Source organism: Diuraphis noxia, unplaced genomic scaffold (genome assembly GCF_037042655.1).
Source record: "Diuraphis noxia isolate RWA-SAM2 unplaced genomic scaffold, SU_Dnox_SAM2 contig0001, whole genome shotgun sequence".
In the NCBI taxonomy this organism is placed as follows: domain Eukaryota; kingdom Metazoa; phylum Arthropoda; class Insecta; order Hemiptera; family Aphididae; genus Diuraphis; species Diuraphis noxia.
In genome coordinates, this window is record NW_028301711.1 from 71,700,071 (window position 1) to 71,716,744 (window position 16,674).

The 16,674-nt window shown below is 28.4% G+C and overlaps 2 protein-coding genes across 3 annotated transcripts in view; both read left to right on the top strand.

Moving 5' to 3' along the window:
* LOC149061589 (zinc finger MYM-type protein 1-like) overlaps positions 1 to 16,674 on the top strand; it is a 72,065-nt gene that overhangs the window by 28,353 nt on the left and 27,038 nt on the right. The window lies entirely within an intron of this gene.
* Positions 1,766 to 13,283, top strand: Glg1 (Golgi apparatus protein 1). Its single transcript, XM_089218238.1, has 17 exons — positions 1,766 to 2,493; positions 3,600 to 3,914; positions 3,978 to 4,223; positions 4,293 to 4,473; positions 5,423 to 5,643; positions 5,723 to 5,844; positions 5,921 to 6,182; positions 6,265 to 6,434; positions 6,503 to 6,626; positions 7,137 to 7,358; positions 9,478 to 9,678; positions 9,750 to 9,935; positions 10,058 to 10,258; positions 10,322 to 10,441; positions 10,506 to 10,755; positions 11,333 to 11,442; positions 11,645 to 13,283. Exons 1-17 carry the CDS (start codon positions 2,311 to 2,313, stop codon positions 11,804 to 11,806), a joined length of 3,276 nt encoding a protein of 1,091 aa, XP_089074364.1. The 5' UTR covers positions 1,766 to 2,310; the 3' UTR covers positions 11,807 to 13,283.

Below are 16,674 nucleotides of genomic sequence, written 5' to 3' on the forward strand. Positions count from 1 at the left end.
TTTCATAATTCTCATTTGGCCTGTCCTAATACAATTTTCTAGTTTTGCCTATGTTCTTCAGCACTGACAACGATAGCACGACGCAGGAAGGTTAAAAAATCGTAATCCAATGTTTTGCAGTTATTAAAATTGTTTGCGTTATTATCATTACTATTGTTTAAAGTTTCGTGGAATTCACAACTCACACACTAATGTAGTATGTTCATTTACTTTACACACATGATACACATACACCATACACGCCACTAGATTATAGTCTATAAGTAATATGTAGATACCTAGCCTATATACAACTGCTTAAAAATTGTAGTGGTGTAGCAGCCCTCTGAATTATAATTGAAATTAAACAATTTATATGTGCCCACGCCCCACAGTAGGCAATCTAACCCCCCCCCCCAAAAAAAAAAAAAAAAAATATCAAAGATCCGTCCCTGAATAGATATGTTAATAATTCTCTTGTTATTTAAATTTCGAACAGCAAAATACATAATTTATCATTCAAATTTAAAAGTTTTAATCACAAAATTATTGTGCCTTCAAAATATTGACGCCCGGGGCAGTTAAAGCCAGTGTCCCCCTCCCTATAAATGTGGCCCTGATAGTACGTATGTAAAAATTTTGAGTTATTTATAAATTGGTATACGAATATTATATACCTATTTTATATTTATTACTTGACAATTGGGACTTGGGAGGCAACTAGTATTAGACCATTTTCGTTTACGATTAAATGTAGGGTATACACACACGTCTAGAAAAAAAATCGTTTGAAAATTAAAAACTATTGTCCTCTTTAACTCCGGGAACTGGAAAGCAACAAATATATTATGTGCCCAATATAGAGTGACCATTGTCATTGTCCTCCCTAAATATTTCTTGGCCTGTCCACTGGCCTTCCCTGAGGTTTTATGAAATTTGAAAATATTCAAATTAACATCAAAACCTTTTTACAAAATATTTTCCATTGTCTCTTATTAGTACATATGTGCAATACGATAAGACACAATATTATTTTAATATTATGTACCTATGTAGTAGTCACGTAGATATAGTTAAACTATTCATTTATTGTATACTTGGCGTAGAAGTGTGGAGCATTCCACACCTTATTATAGCTGGTACCATGGCATCCCCTGCAGTCTACTCAGATAGCTTATTTGTTTTATGTTTTTACTTTTAGTAATGAAAACTATCAATATTATCATAATTTTTATCACAAACGTAACAGAGAGTTCTGTAGTTATGTATTACATTTTTTTAGAAAAAAAATTCTGATTTATGTTTTTTTTTTTTTTTTAAGAGAGTTAAAAATTGAGTTATTTTGAATTATATTGGCATAATGGCATCTCCTGCGAATAAAGTATGCGCACGCCTATCCTTACCAGGTATGAAATCCTGGCGCCTAATAATATTTTAATCAATTTCATTTGTTGATTATTGTTTTAAACGACGAAACGTATCAATGTTTCATTTGCATCACAAAAATACCTACGCAGCTCTGCGTGGTGCCGACAAACTAGGTTCGCGGTACACAGACAATCGACACGTTGTAATTCGTTTTCGCCGTAAAGGGCGTAGGCCATCGGCGCCGCCGTCTGCTATTATATTATAATTAGTATTTTTTAATTAAAATAACATTAACATTTTTACGATAATATGCCATTGCTATTAGTTGTAATTTTAATGGTCCTATGCCACCTCCGCCACTGACCGTCATCAAAACCGGAATAGTTTTAGTTCGAAATACATTTTTGTCGATTTTTTCGTTGCGATTTTCATTTCAATTGATTTTCCGTCATCGCCGAGACGACAACGACGTCGCAATAACGATGATAATGATAATATTTTATAACTTTGGATCTTTGTTCACCTTGTTGTTGTCGTCGTGGATTTAAGTACGATAGTGATTGTTTTGTTGTTGTTTAGACGACTATCGGTAATCACAAAATATTTCACTACAGCAGTCAGCAATAATAACACTACGATGGCGATGATAACGAGTGATACGGAATAACAAGCCGAGTAAGCAGGTTGCGTACCGGCAGAGATTCGCGTTATTGCTGATAAGAACCGTCCGTACTTCATACAATAAGTTCCTAATTGGCCACAATACGAACGAGTCGTTCTGTTGTTGCTGGTGCTTGTCGCTGTCGTTTCCGCAGATTGATAGCAATTGCGTCGTTGAGTGTCATTTCCGCGTCCCGACGATCCGGAAGTGGTTGCGCCGTTATGTCGCCCTCGAGACGTCATCCCCGACCGTCGACGAGCCGTCACCAGTGATCCGCCCCCATTTGTGATCACTAAGAAACCATGGCTGGGCCCGTCGTCGTCGCTTCGCTCCTGCTGCTGCTGTTGAGCGCGGCCCATGCGTCTGCTGTTGATTCGCTGTTGGCCGAACCGTCGTGCGTTGATTACTTGAAATTGAGATGTGCCAACGCAGGCACTGCGGCCATGTCAAAACTTGACATTCTGGAATGTATACAGCTCTATGAGGTAATTTTTTACACTCCAATAGAATAGAATAATCAAGTATAACCACTCGCCATATATTTTTATATAATATCCAAGGTGTATGTATATTAGGTAATTGATAAATTAAAAATAATGAACTTTCTTCATGTAAATAATCATAATCAATATCAATGATTGAGTACTATTTTCATATACTATTGATGCCCACTTGTTTTTTTTTTCTACAATTTTGTTATTAAAATAATAACTTAATAATTAAGAGAATAAAATAAATTATGGTTTCAAATGTAACTCCAATTTAAACATATTACATTTAACTAAATAGGTATATAGTCATCTAGGTTTAATTTTCTTAGTATCACATGTGCTAAAGCTATAACAAATTTGATGTAGTGATTTTTATTCAAAGTAGAGACAACAAGCTTATTGATGATGTTGAAAAGAATAACCAATAATGAAATGTGTATACAACATGAGAAAAATATAGAACCATTGATAATTTATTTTATATTATTTTAAAAATCAGATTTTTCCAACAACTTGCCAACTTACCTACTTTTAATTAGTAATTTAATTACTTAACAAAGATGCTGGAATAGGGGCTAGAATTTTATTTTATATTATTTTGTGCCTTACTAACTATCAGTTATTAAAACAAATATTTGTATACTTTACATATTAATAGGTACTTAGTAGCAACAAGTTTAATTTTTTAAGTGACATCAAATAAGATCTTACCTAAAACTTTAATTTTTTGATAAAATGATTTTCTGGTGCAAGTTGTATAAACTATGTATTACATTTTAATCACTTAGATAATTATGAAGTATAACTCCATTAAAATTTTACTTATTGATCTAAATCAACCGAATGATTAATTAATTAAATTTACCACTTGATATTCAAGTGTATACTTTTTTATTATAGCTTATTTTGAACCTAATTATTTTATTAAATTGGCATTTAATAAAAATCATCAAATAATTCCAAATTGTGTAAAGCATATTTTCATTCATATTTTATAAGTCAGTTTTTGAAATGTTGAGCATTGTAAAAATATACCATCTACCTTACTAATTGTGAAAAAATAGTTTTAATAATTTAATTACTGATTTTTATTGTTTTAGGATTCAGATTTTTCAGGCAACTGTCCAAAAGCCATATGGACTCATTTAAAAAAGTTTATTGCAAAAGAAAATCTACGAGCTGTATTATGGCCTAAATGTAGATATGAAATTGAAAAACTCAACTGTGAACGAGACAAGAATTGGTTTGGTTGCATAGTTGACAAAAAACAGAGCATTAGAAATGCTGACTGCCTTCATTTAATAATGCGAATAGAAAATATAGCATTTTCTGATTTTAGATTAATCACAAATTTTTCAAACGCATGCCAAGATGATATAGAAAAATTTCATTGTTACAACACTTCTGTCACAGATGTATGTATTATTTTAATTAATTTATAAAATGGTATTGTAAATATTATACTATTTTATTTATAGACTCTGTATCGAGGACGTGTATTGGAATGCCTTCAATCTAATATAGACAAGCTCTCTCCAAAGCAATGTTTACCTTTGGTTTATAAATTATCCGAGTGGCAAGCAGATAATATAAAATTTGATTATTCCCTTCATATGGCTTGCTTAAAAGATAAAGAGAAATTATGTGCTGACGTTGCAACTGGTAGTGGTCTTGTTTACAACTGTCTTGCTGGACATATTGGTAGTGGACAAATGTCACTTCCGGTAATTTTATTATTTAAGTTTTAATCATAGAAGTGTATTATTTATTTGTTTTTAAAATGTTATATGTAGTGCCAAAATCAACTTTGGAGGAGAGAAAAATTGATTTCTGGCAATATTAGAGTCAGTAAAGGATTAACTAGGGCATGTAGAGAAGACATTCGCACATACCGCTGTCGAAGATTAGTATCTGATGATAAGGATGTTCGTTTGGCACAACTTTTGCTGTGTTTAGAAAATGCTATACATAATGGTAAGGTTAAAAATACTAAAAGCATTAAATTAATTAGACAATTAGACAAACATTTATATATTTTCATACTGAATATTGGTATTGATTGTTTAAAAGTAAAACATTAAAAGGACGTGACATTTTTACATCTTTTTACATCTACTCATAACCCGCTTTAAAATTAAAAAATAATGTGAGGTTGTCTAGATGATAATCATATTTTTAAATTTTATTAGAGGTCTATTTGCTCTAAATTTTAAACTAACAAAGCTACATGTGTTCTGCTGTGCGTAAAAATTGTTATGTTACTCACTTGTAAGACGGAGACAACACGTCCTCTTAAAAACTAGGTAAGGTAGAAATTTGCTTAAAGGTGACAGGATTTAATATGTAATATATTTTACCATAATCATGCATTTAAAATTCCTTAAAGTTATTGGTAATATTGTTAATAGGTAGTTCAAATGTAAGTAGATGGCAATTTTTCAAAGTCTGTCAAACATAAAATATCTTGTTTATTCTTTGGTATGTGTAATAAAACTTTTTTGTACTTTTAAACATCTTAGAAGTTAGAACCATATTGAATGCAGACCCTAAAATGTTGGGATGTAAAGATTTTTTATAATATTTTTTTATATATTGTAAAGTTCCTTGGGGTAATGAGTCTTAATAATGTTACAACCTAAAACATCACAATTATGTTACTTAAGAGGACTTTACACTTATATCTCTTGTTTATGCCTTATACATTGCAAAATTTTACGTTCACGATAATCCAAGTTTAGAAAATCACTATTTATTTAACTATGTAGGTAATGTACTGTTAGAACTCTTACCTAGGGCACAGCCTAATGGCTATGGAAATAATTAATGAATAAAGATAGTACATAACTATGTACATCATTATTTTTAATGTACCTAACTATTGTATAATCATTGTTGTTATTTAATAGTTGCAATTAATTTCTAGGCAGTAAAGTATCCTCGGATTGTCAATTTGAATTAATGGAACATCGAAAATTATTACTCCAAAACCACCATTTATCACCAGAAGTTGTTTCAACGTGTTCTAATGACATTGAAAAATATTGTAGAAATAATGAGGTTAGCAGACGAACAATACATTGTTTAATGGACCATTCTAAGCCATCACGTCAAAAAAACCGAATAGATAAGTCATGTCAAAAATCGGTATGTTTTTTTTTCATACAGTTATGACTTATGAGATATTATTATATTTATTTCATGTAATTTTTTTAATCATAATTAGTTACAAAAACTTATGCGCATCACAAATATTGGTGAAGACTGGAGAGTAGATCCTGTACTCCAAGAAATGTGTCAGTCTGAAGTTGATAAATATTGCTCTGATATACCTCCTGGTTACAACAGGTAATTTAATTTAATTTATATTCAATGAATAATTATCGATAGATATGTATTAATTTTTTATATTTTTTAAAACTAGGGTAATATCTTGTTTGTTGGAAAAGTTATTTGTGGGATTAGTTCAAGATAAGTGCAAGAATGCATTACTGCCAGTTCAATATTTTATTAATCGCGATTTCACATTAGACCCTGCATTATATCAAGCATGTTATTCTGATGCGTCAAGAATTTGCAAAGCTACTGGAGATTGGATTAAAGAATCAAAAGAAAATTTGATTTTGCCTTGTCTTACTCAGTACTATCGACCTTTTACATCATCTTCAACTGGAGCAAAATATAAAGTATAAATATATATATATAATAACATCTTATCATTAATAATAGTAAAATATTATATTTATTTAAAAAATGTTCTCTTAACAGTTAAAACCAAAATGTAAAGATCAAGTACGAAAAGTTATGATTCAAAGAGCTATTAGTGTAGATCTAAACCCAGAAATTGCGGAAGCGTGCATTAAGGATCTCCCAAACTTTTGTCACAAGAAAACTGGTGTCGGAGAGGAAATGCTCTGTCTACAAGACCATTTTAATAAGTAAAGAATAACAGTTTATATAAATTAACTCATAAAATATGTTTATTTTGATTAAATTATTATTTCAGCAAAAAGATGACCAAAGAATGTAAGGAATCGATTAGGCTGTGGACAGAAGCACAAGCTGAAGATATTCAGCTAAACCCTGTTATTAGATTACATTGTAAACCATTCATTCAACAATTTTGTTCGGTATATCTAAGAAACATAAATATTTATTGTTAAGAGGACGCTACACCCGCATATTATGTTGTCTCCGTCTTACAAGTGCGTAACATAGCAAATTTTATGCTCAGCAGATCACGTTTAGCTCCGTTAGTTTAAAATTTAGAGTAAATTGACCTCTTACAAAAATTAAAGGTAACATTATTATCGAGGGCATGACGTAGGCCTTTTTATTATATTTTAATTTTAAAGTGAGTTATGTATATTTTAAAATTTTAAATTGTTTGTATATCTTAAAATACACATAACTCACTTTAAAATTAAAATATAATAAAAAGGCCTACGTCATGCCTTCGATAATAATGTTACCTTTAATTTTTATAAGAGGTCAATTTACTCTAAATTTTTAACTAACGGAGCTAAACGGGATCTGTTGAGCATAAAATTTGGTATGTTACGCACTTGTAAGACGGAGACAATGTATGCGGGTGTAGCGTCCTCTTAAGTATATCTATTACTTATTTTTCTTTGACATAGGCTGAACTCTTATCTAAAGATGAAATTGGTAAAAATGATGTAATGGACTGTTTGATCAAAAATAAAAACGATCCAGAAATGAAAACAGAATTAAAATGTCGTGCTGCTGTGGAACATTTTCAATTAATATCTATGAATGATTACCGTTTTACTTTATCATTCAAAGAAGCTTGTCGATCAACTGTTATTAGGTATTGCCCCAAGTCTCGCACCAAACCAGAGGTAAGTAGATTCATGCAGCTCTGACTAATAAAATATGTGCACAGCTGTTCCCTTATATCTGAATTTATATATAATTATTTTTTTAGTTTCTGAACGAAGTGATGAATGTATTGATTTTACAATGATGTGTGTTTTTTTTTTTTTTGTGTGTGTGTGTGTGTGTGTACAGCATAACTAGTCGAAATAATGCTTCGATTTCAAACTTTGGGGGTGGTTTCCGATGTAAAATTGAAGATCATTGGTGCATTATAGAGGTCAAAAGTAAACATTTTCCAACAGTTTTCAAAAAAATCGAGAAAAACAAAAAAAAAATGACAGAAAACGGGAATTTTTACGCAAAACCAGTTTTCGACCAAATCGATTTTTTATATGGTTGTAATTCAAAAACTTATCACTGTAAATACTTGAAATTTTCACCAAATTTTTATGGTAGTGCTAATGTTAGTGATATTTATATACAGTTTAATTTTCAAAAATTTTCGACTTTTTTTGAGTTATTTATAGACCACTGAAATTTTTTTGAGAATTTTTTTTTGAAGTGTCAGTAAAAAAATGTTGGACCAAATAAACTTGAAAATTTAATAAACGGTTCCTTATGAGTTGATCTTATTGTAGCTTAAAAAAATTAAAAATCGTAAGTCACAATTTTTTTTAATAAGCGTTTATAGTTCAAAATTTTACGAAATCTGTCGAAAACGCGAAAATTTGCAAGTAATTTTGAAGTTGAAAAATCATACAATTTTTTGCGTTTATAACTAAGGATTTAAAATACAACACTAAGTGTTCCATAAGTTTTTCTTCAAGTAGCTTTAGAGAAAACTCAAAGCATCATTATAGGAAAAATTTTAAGTGCGTTTGAATTTTAAATTTTTACGAAATAGCTTAACGATAACGATTTTAAATATTTGTTATTATTCAAAAAGTATATGTCGTAGATACTTGAAAATTTTATCAGTTATTTAGGTTAGCGTTTTTTTTACATGTTTTAATTTTCAAAATATTTTGACTTTTTTTTAGATATTTATAGACGATTGAAATTATCAATTTGTCTGAAAAAATTTTTTTTAAGGGTCGATAAAAAATTTTTGGCCCTATCAAAATACTTGAAAATTTAATACAAAGTTCCTCATGTTATTCTTATAGTGATTAAAAAATTATAAGAATACATAGGCACAATTCTTTTTTATTAGTATTTGAAGTTCAAACATTGACTTAATACGTAAAAATTACGGCAATTTTAAAATTATCTTAGATCGAAATTCATAAAAGTTTTTCTTTTTAATTCTAAGATTTGAGAATTTAATACAAGGCTCATAATATATTTTTACAATAGCAGTTGAAAAATACAAGAAATGTATAGTCACATTTTTTTTTTTACAAGCATTTAAATTTAAATTTTGACAACATACGTAAAAATCACGAAAATTCGCAAATTATTATAAGCTAGAAATTCATAAAAAATTTTCTTTTTAAATCTAAGATTTGAAAATTTAATACAAGATTCCTTACGAATTTGTCAATCTTTATCACAAAAAAAAATGTCCACCGAAAATTCAAATTAAATTTTTATTATCATTTGAATTTCAAATATTGACAAAAATTCGTCAAAACCATGAATATTTGCAAATTATTTTGTAGTTCAAAATTCATAATATTGTTTGTATTTATATCTAAGTTTATAAAATTTAACACCAAATTTTCCATAAGTTTTACTTCAAATAGCTATAGAGTAAATTTGAAGTGTCATTATAGGAAAAATGTTTTGAGCGTTTGAGTTTTAAATTTTTATGAAATCGCGTAATGATAACGATTTATCCTCAAACCAGGTATTCGTATATCTATGATAATATAAGGTATTTTGAAATATGATAACTACACTAATTGATTAACCATGCCTTATCAAAATGCGTCTTAATTGAAAAATAAAATATTTGTTTCAAAATAGAATATATGACAATATTTAAATATAATATATCCTAGACTGACAAATCATCTCCGTTCAGAATCGTTTTTCGTAAACAATGATACCTATCATTGCATTCAAATTTAATCCCATCCATTACATTAACCTACTTTACAGCAGAGCGACATCCACGACTTACCCGCTTTTTTTTTTTAGGTTGTAGCATGTTTAAGTGAAGTAGTGCGTAATGATACTATAACTGATTCTAAACATAAAGTTACAAAACCATGCCGACAACAATTACGTGCTCAATTATTACAACAACGTGAATTAATAGATTTAGATCCAGTTTTAAAAAAGTCCTGTCAAAATGATATTGCAAAACATTGTTCTAATATGGAATCTGGTTCAGCACAGGTAAAATAACACTTAAAATTGTTGAACATAATTTTAGTTATTGTTCTTATTCCCTTTATTCTATATTTTAGATTTTAGTGTGTCTTGAAATGAACAAAAGCTTATTGTCAGATCAATGTCATCGAGTAATATTTTTAATTCAGAGACAAGATTTGACTGACAGTTCATCAGATTATGTTTTGTTAACAAAATGCCATAAAATGTTGCAACTATACTGTAAAGAAGAAAATTCATCTCGAGCTTTGAGCTGTTTAAAGGTATTATTCATGGTTAAATGTATTAAATATCTTATAAAAATAAATATTGTGTAAATTATTTTTTTTCTTTTAACGTTTGTTAACTAAATAAGAAAATCATAAATAATTAAAATTGGTTTTAGAAATTCAAACATGATCTGACATTTGAAAAACAATGTCAATCCCTTGTAATTCAACGTATGATTGAACAAAGTGATGACTATAGACTAGATCCAGCACTACACCATAGTTGTCAAGCAGACATCAATTTATATTGTAGTCAAATATTAGCTAAATTACGCCCAGAGTCCGAGTATAATGGAAAAGTTTTACAATGTTTAAAAGTTTGTATTTGTTTAACTGATCTATATTATTTTTAAATTTAAATATAATAATTAAATGTTTAGGAAAAGTTTCGGCAAAGAAAGCTTAAACCAGAATGCGAGAAACAAGTCTCAATAACTTTACGTGAATCTGCATTAAATTACAAATTAAATCCATTATTACGAAGTCTTTGTACAACTGAAGTATTTTATGACTTATTTATTTCATAATAAAAGAAAAAAATTATTGATTGTTTTGTATAAATAGATTAAAGAGCTCTGTCGAAAAGAAGAGCACAATGAAGGTAATGGTGATATAGAGGATTCTGGACAAGTGGAAGAATGTTTAAAACAAGCAATGAGTCATGGGTTAATAGAAAGTCGGGCTTGTCGTTTAGAAGTAGCTGGATTGATTGAAGAATCCAAGGCTGATATAAATGTAGATCCATTGTTGCAACGCGCATGTTTTCTGGATATTACCAAGTATTGTGATGAAGTTCCTCAAGGAGCAGGAAGACGTAAGTTTTTTATTGTATTCATACTTATTTAATTTATATGAAGCGATATTTTAAATGTAAGATACTAAATAGCAAAAATGTTTTTAAAAATTTGCATTTTCATTTTTTTGAAACATTTAAGTTTATATCCTGAAAATACATTCCTTTATTTTTCATTTCTTAAAATGTTTTAAATTGTTGATAATATATCATAGAACAAAATGCACATTATTTCTATATAATTTATTATTAAACTTCTATTATTTGTAGTATTGAAGTAAAATTAGTATCCATGTCTATGATTTTTCTCCAATGTATCCTTGTTACTTGTTTTATTGTTTATTTTATCTTAAATTTAAATATCTTTAAGCAATAAAGTAGACCAATATAAAATAGCCAACATTTGTTCTGGCAATTTTTTTTTGGAATACTTCGGAATAGTAAAAATTAATTAGGATACAGGTGTTGAATATTTAGTTTTCTAATGCATCATATATATGTAAAAATTTTTTTCAGAATTACAAGATTGTCTAAAAATGTCCAAAATTTCATTATCTGATCTACAATTAATATTTATCTATTTTTATTTTTTGAACAGATTTACAATGCCTACAAGCTGTTGTTCAGTCAAAAACTAAAACGCTCAGTGCTAAATGTCACGACATGCTATTACAGAGGATGGAAATGTTTAAAAACGCTAAAGCATTGGTTAGAAAACATACCTTATACATAAAAGTTATTAATCTCTATTTAATTTCTTTTTAGTATTTCACTTATTATCTGTATGATACACTTACTTTATTTTTATATAAAAAAATTTTGGTTCTCATTACCAGAATACTTTTGAATTTCATGGTTCCCCATATTTTATAATTAAATTCAATTATAATACTTTAATTCAATTTTGTAGATTTATCCAGAGAGTTTACAACAGTTGTATGGACAAGTTGCCAAATCACCTTCCAAGAAATATCTTATAGTTGTTTTGTTCACTTTCACGGGACTAATATTTATAGTTGGATTGTTTTGTGGCCGTGTTAGTCGAAGGAGTGCTATTTCTAAAAAAAAATAGATGCTATTTTATTATTATCGGCTAATCCTGATAAGTAGATTCATTAAATATTAATGAAATGATTTCGTGAATTTATCTTTATAATATGTTATAGATTTTAAGCGGATGTGTCCATCATATAATATGCTATTTACTGTTAGATGCGTTAATGTTAACTATTATGATAATGGTGATTTTAGTTGTAATACAATGAACAAAACAATGATACAACTTGTGTTATTTGTTAATTTTTGTAAACATAATATGCGAAAGTTATTATCAATATGGTAAAAAGTATATAGTAAGTATATTGTAAACCAAATTAAATATTAGTAAAAATATTATGTTGTAAGAATCAGCATCATCAATTATTTTTATTAGAATAAAATATGAAGTAAATACAATAAGCTCAAATTTTATGTTTTTTTTTTAATTTTATAGTTTATTTCTATATATTTACGTTCTGTCTTTTTATTCTTTGTTATTTTTTGTATTAAAACCAAATTTTTATTGTCCTTGTAAAGCTTAACATGACCCAACATTAATTTTTATTGTATTTATTTTAGAAAATTGTCCTTTATATGGGACCAAAAATATTATACAAAAAGCCGAGTTACTACTACTGATGTACTTGCCAAATATTTGTCAGCTATTTAAACTTACCATGCCGTATAAACAATCTATTTACATAGTTAACGATCAGTTTATAACTGATTAGTCTTATTAAGATAGTTGGTAAATATGTTGCAAGTCAAAAGAACTGTCAATGTATTGATGAATAATCTTGAACACACATAAATTATTGGCCCATTTGATTTTTTGAGTAGCAAGTTTATCAGTAGTGGGAACTCTGCTTAATATTAATGAGGTTATAACACAATGAGCAATTGGAAATATTATTGAAAAAAATAATGTATTGTTTTTACACTATTTCTAATCATAGCAAAAGCTTAAGTGGATGCTTCCTTGGATATTTTTAATTATTTGTAATGTATATATTATATTATTATAATGTATAAACTAGTTTTTATACAACATTCATTTATAGATATTTATCCTATTTAAGTGTTTAGATTAAGCTAAATTTAATTATGATAAAGAGTACTTGGTACATTCATAACAATTTTACACAAATAATTTTCAAATTATCCTGAACATTTGTTCGACTTCACTTACTCAAATTACATTTTTTTAAATTTATAATTTATAAAACAAATATGACTGGTTTTTTTGTTGACTAAGAGAATATGATCCTAACCTAACTATATTTTTAACATATATTATCAATACTTACATAAATATAACTAATTTACTCAGTACTTATATAATTAAGTATTTTATTAGTATTTTGTGATAGTGATTAGTTCAATTATTTATAATTCAGCTATAATTTGTGTAACATAGTTTTGCTAAATATGTATGTGCTATTAATTTTTAAGGTTATATTTAAATAAAAATTATAATAATATAATATAAATAAAATGCTAATTAATTTTTATGTCAGGTTTTTATTTGTTAGTTATTATTAATTTTAATATATTCTGGTCTTATATTTACTTTTGTTCATAATCCATCAAGCATTCATTTTCAGTGTATCTAAATCTTTAAAACAAAATAGTAAGAACGATGCAGACAATGATTGAATTATATGCTTATCAAAATATTAATATTTTAACTTCTATTTTAAATTACCTATCATTTGTCATTTTCCTGTTAAATCGATTTTGATAGAAATAAAACATGTATTAAATTATGCACCTCTTTGATTTAAGTAAGTACACATATTTGTTGTTGGTTCTTCACTAGATGAACTTAAACTTGAAATTTAAAACTTATTGAAAAATTACCACTTCATATTTATTGAACACTCTTAACTAGACTCTTAAAAATAAATAATTTTTCATGGCATTATAGTTATTTGTTTAATTGGCTACAGATGTATTTAAAGGCAGTAAGGGAGATTGGCAAAATCTTAAAACATTATAAATATTAAATGTAAAATAGTTATTATCACAAATAGATTAAAGTTTTAACAAATAATCTTAAAGAACCTCTACATTTTTTAAATAAAGGTTTTACTTTATTTTAATAATAATCATTTATTGTAAATATATATTATTAATTGATAGGTACTAGGTACTATATGCGTGTTTAGTACGAAAATTCGAATATTTTGGGGACCAAAATGAAGATGAAGAGGGAAAAATAATTACGGTCTTTGATTAAGTAACGTTATTTATCTTTAATTAGTTTTATAGATAGCTGGAAAGATGTGGTGGCTGATAGCTGGTAGGACATAACTTTTAGAATCACAAAACTTTTTAAATTTCGGTGCCACTGAATCAGTACGACTGCAGTACAACTATAAGATAAAATTACTTTGTAATAAACAAAAATCACTATTGACAAATATATTGAAATACGGCATAACAATTAACAATAGGTACTGCAATTTAGGCAAAGAACTTTAATGTTCCAAGCGATTTTCGGAAACCTATATAGGTATATTTACTAAGGACAATGATGATGTAATCAGAATTTTTCGATGGGACTTATTCACAAAGTTACATATAACCTTTAGAAGTTACTTCGAGTATTTTACGCCTACGTAGAATATTCTATGATTATTCATTGACCAGTGGCGGCTCTCATCGTGGCTTGACAACGAGACGATGTCGTGTTTATTGACTAACGAATCGTTCTTGTTGAACAGAATCAGTTCTCAAGTTTTTTTTTTTGAATATACAATCATTTTACATGAAAATATAAGTTTCCTAGGGTTGTTTTTATAGGTATACCTAAGTGGGCCGATTTTTTTGACTTTCGTGGTAGACATTTTTGATCCAGTCAGGCCATGCAGGGTACGCGTGTACCTATACACACGAGCAGCGATTCGACGACCAGCAGCGTCGTCCGACCAATATTCTTAGTACGTATCATAGGCGTATCTATGGGGGTGGCAGGGTGGTCACCGGCCTCCCCAGTGACTTGATTCTTGGCGTATAATCTACCTTGGTTGAAACACGGATTTCTATATGGTTAGTAGTGCTATATAATTTCCATACAAAAATAAAAAGTCACGAATATAGATTATAAAATACAGATCGTTGTAGTAAGTAAAAAATTTAAATTTTATAAATGGCCTCCCCAGCCATGGAGGCCTGGACACGCCAATATGGTACGTATGCATGATATTATGATAAGCATAGGCAAATCTAGGAATTCATAGCAGGGTGTGCCTTTACCTCAAAAAGGCCCTCTGTAGTTCAAAATACCTCTCAGTTATCACACGTTTAAAATATGTTTCCCATTTGAAATAACATTATTAAGATTAATTTTTATTACCTAGCTTAGATGATATTTTTCATGCTGTAAAATACACATGTAATGTTTCAAAATTATTCAATTTAATGAACTACAACTATTGCAAAGTTCAATATATGTTACTCAATTTTTTTTTTTTAGTCATACTTGCAACCAACAATTAAATTGCTGATCAATTATGTTTAAAATTCTAGGAAGTTTAATATAACATCTTATTTTTATTATTAATAATAACGAAGAATTGTATTAAATATACAACTTAATTTTATTGTCATTAATAACAAAGAATTGTATAAAATATGTAATATAACTGGTATCTAGTAGTAGGCGACATGATATAATATTATACTTAATACTTCTGTGTTAATACTTAATACGAAATAAGGTACCTATTTTTCATTTTGTCAACAACCATAAAAATTATAATTACTGGTAAAATTAAATTACATAAAATAACTATATGATTATGGCTATAAATTACGACTATAGCCGTGCTATAAATAAACATCAGGCATGTTTATTTCTTTTTTCTTGAAAATATTGCTGATCTTTTATCAACTATGCTTATCGCTATAATATTTATACTGACAATATTTGTACCCATAAAAATGTATTTAAATTGAAGTACAAATTGTTTAATGTTTATACTCAATACGATTGTAACTGAAATGAGTATTATGGGCCCTACACAGGTTTACCGTTTACCTATACGAGTCGCAGGGTGTGCCCTGTAGATTCGCCTATGATGATAAGCAAATAAAGCACTGCTGCAACCGTGTGGGCGCAAGTACGTTTCACTAGTTTGAGCTGCGATCGTATGTACATGTTTTGGACGACCAGCAGCGTCGTCCATACGCAGGGACGGGCTGGCAGGGCGGGTAGGTGGCCATACACCCACCCAGGCCCTCTAGACATTTTATGTTTGGGCCTCGAGCTATATTTGTTATGTTTAATAATTTTTCAATTCCACACAGTAATCATTACCACGAAAACGAAGACTATACAATAGGTATTACAATTGGTGCTATTTACAAAAATTAAGTAACTATGGAACAGTCAGACTGCTGCCGCGAAGGCTATGAAAGTTCTTTAATTTGGATTCATTTTTGGAATATGTGTAATTTATTAGTTTTTTAAAACAATAATAGTAATTACTAATTAGTATTAAAAATAGTGTTTAAATTAAAAACAACACATTCATTTTTGAATTTTTTTATATTGTTTGTATTGAAAAAGATTTAAGATTTAAATATTGAAGTAACTTGTTTTTTTATTATGTGGAACTTGGTTGTATAAAAATTTTTTTTTATTCATTTTATTTGTATGATAAAGTTTAAAAATTTTAATATTGAAGTAATTTATTTTATTTTATTATGTTAAATTTAGTTGAGTATAAACCTACAGAATTTTTTTCATTTTGCTATAAGTTCCTTAAAAAGTTATTTTATTTAAAATAAACATTGTAACATGAGTCTCTTGTCTGGTAGTTTTAAAACGTATACCCACCTGGGCCTTCAGGGCCTCAGTCCGCCCCTGTACCATACGGTAAAATGTTATTAATTATT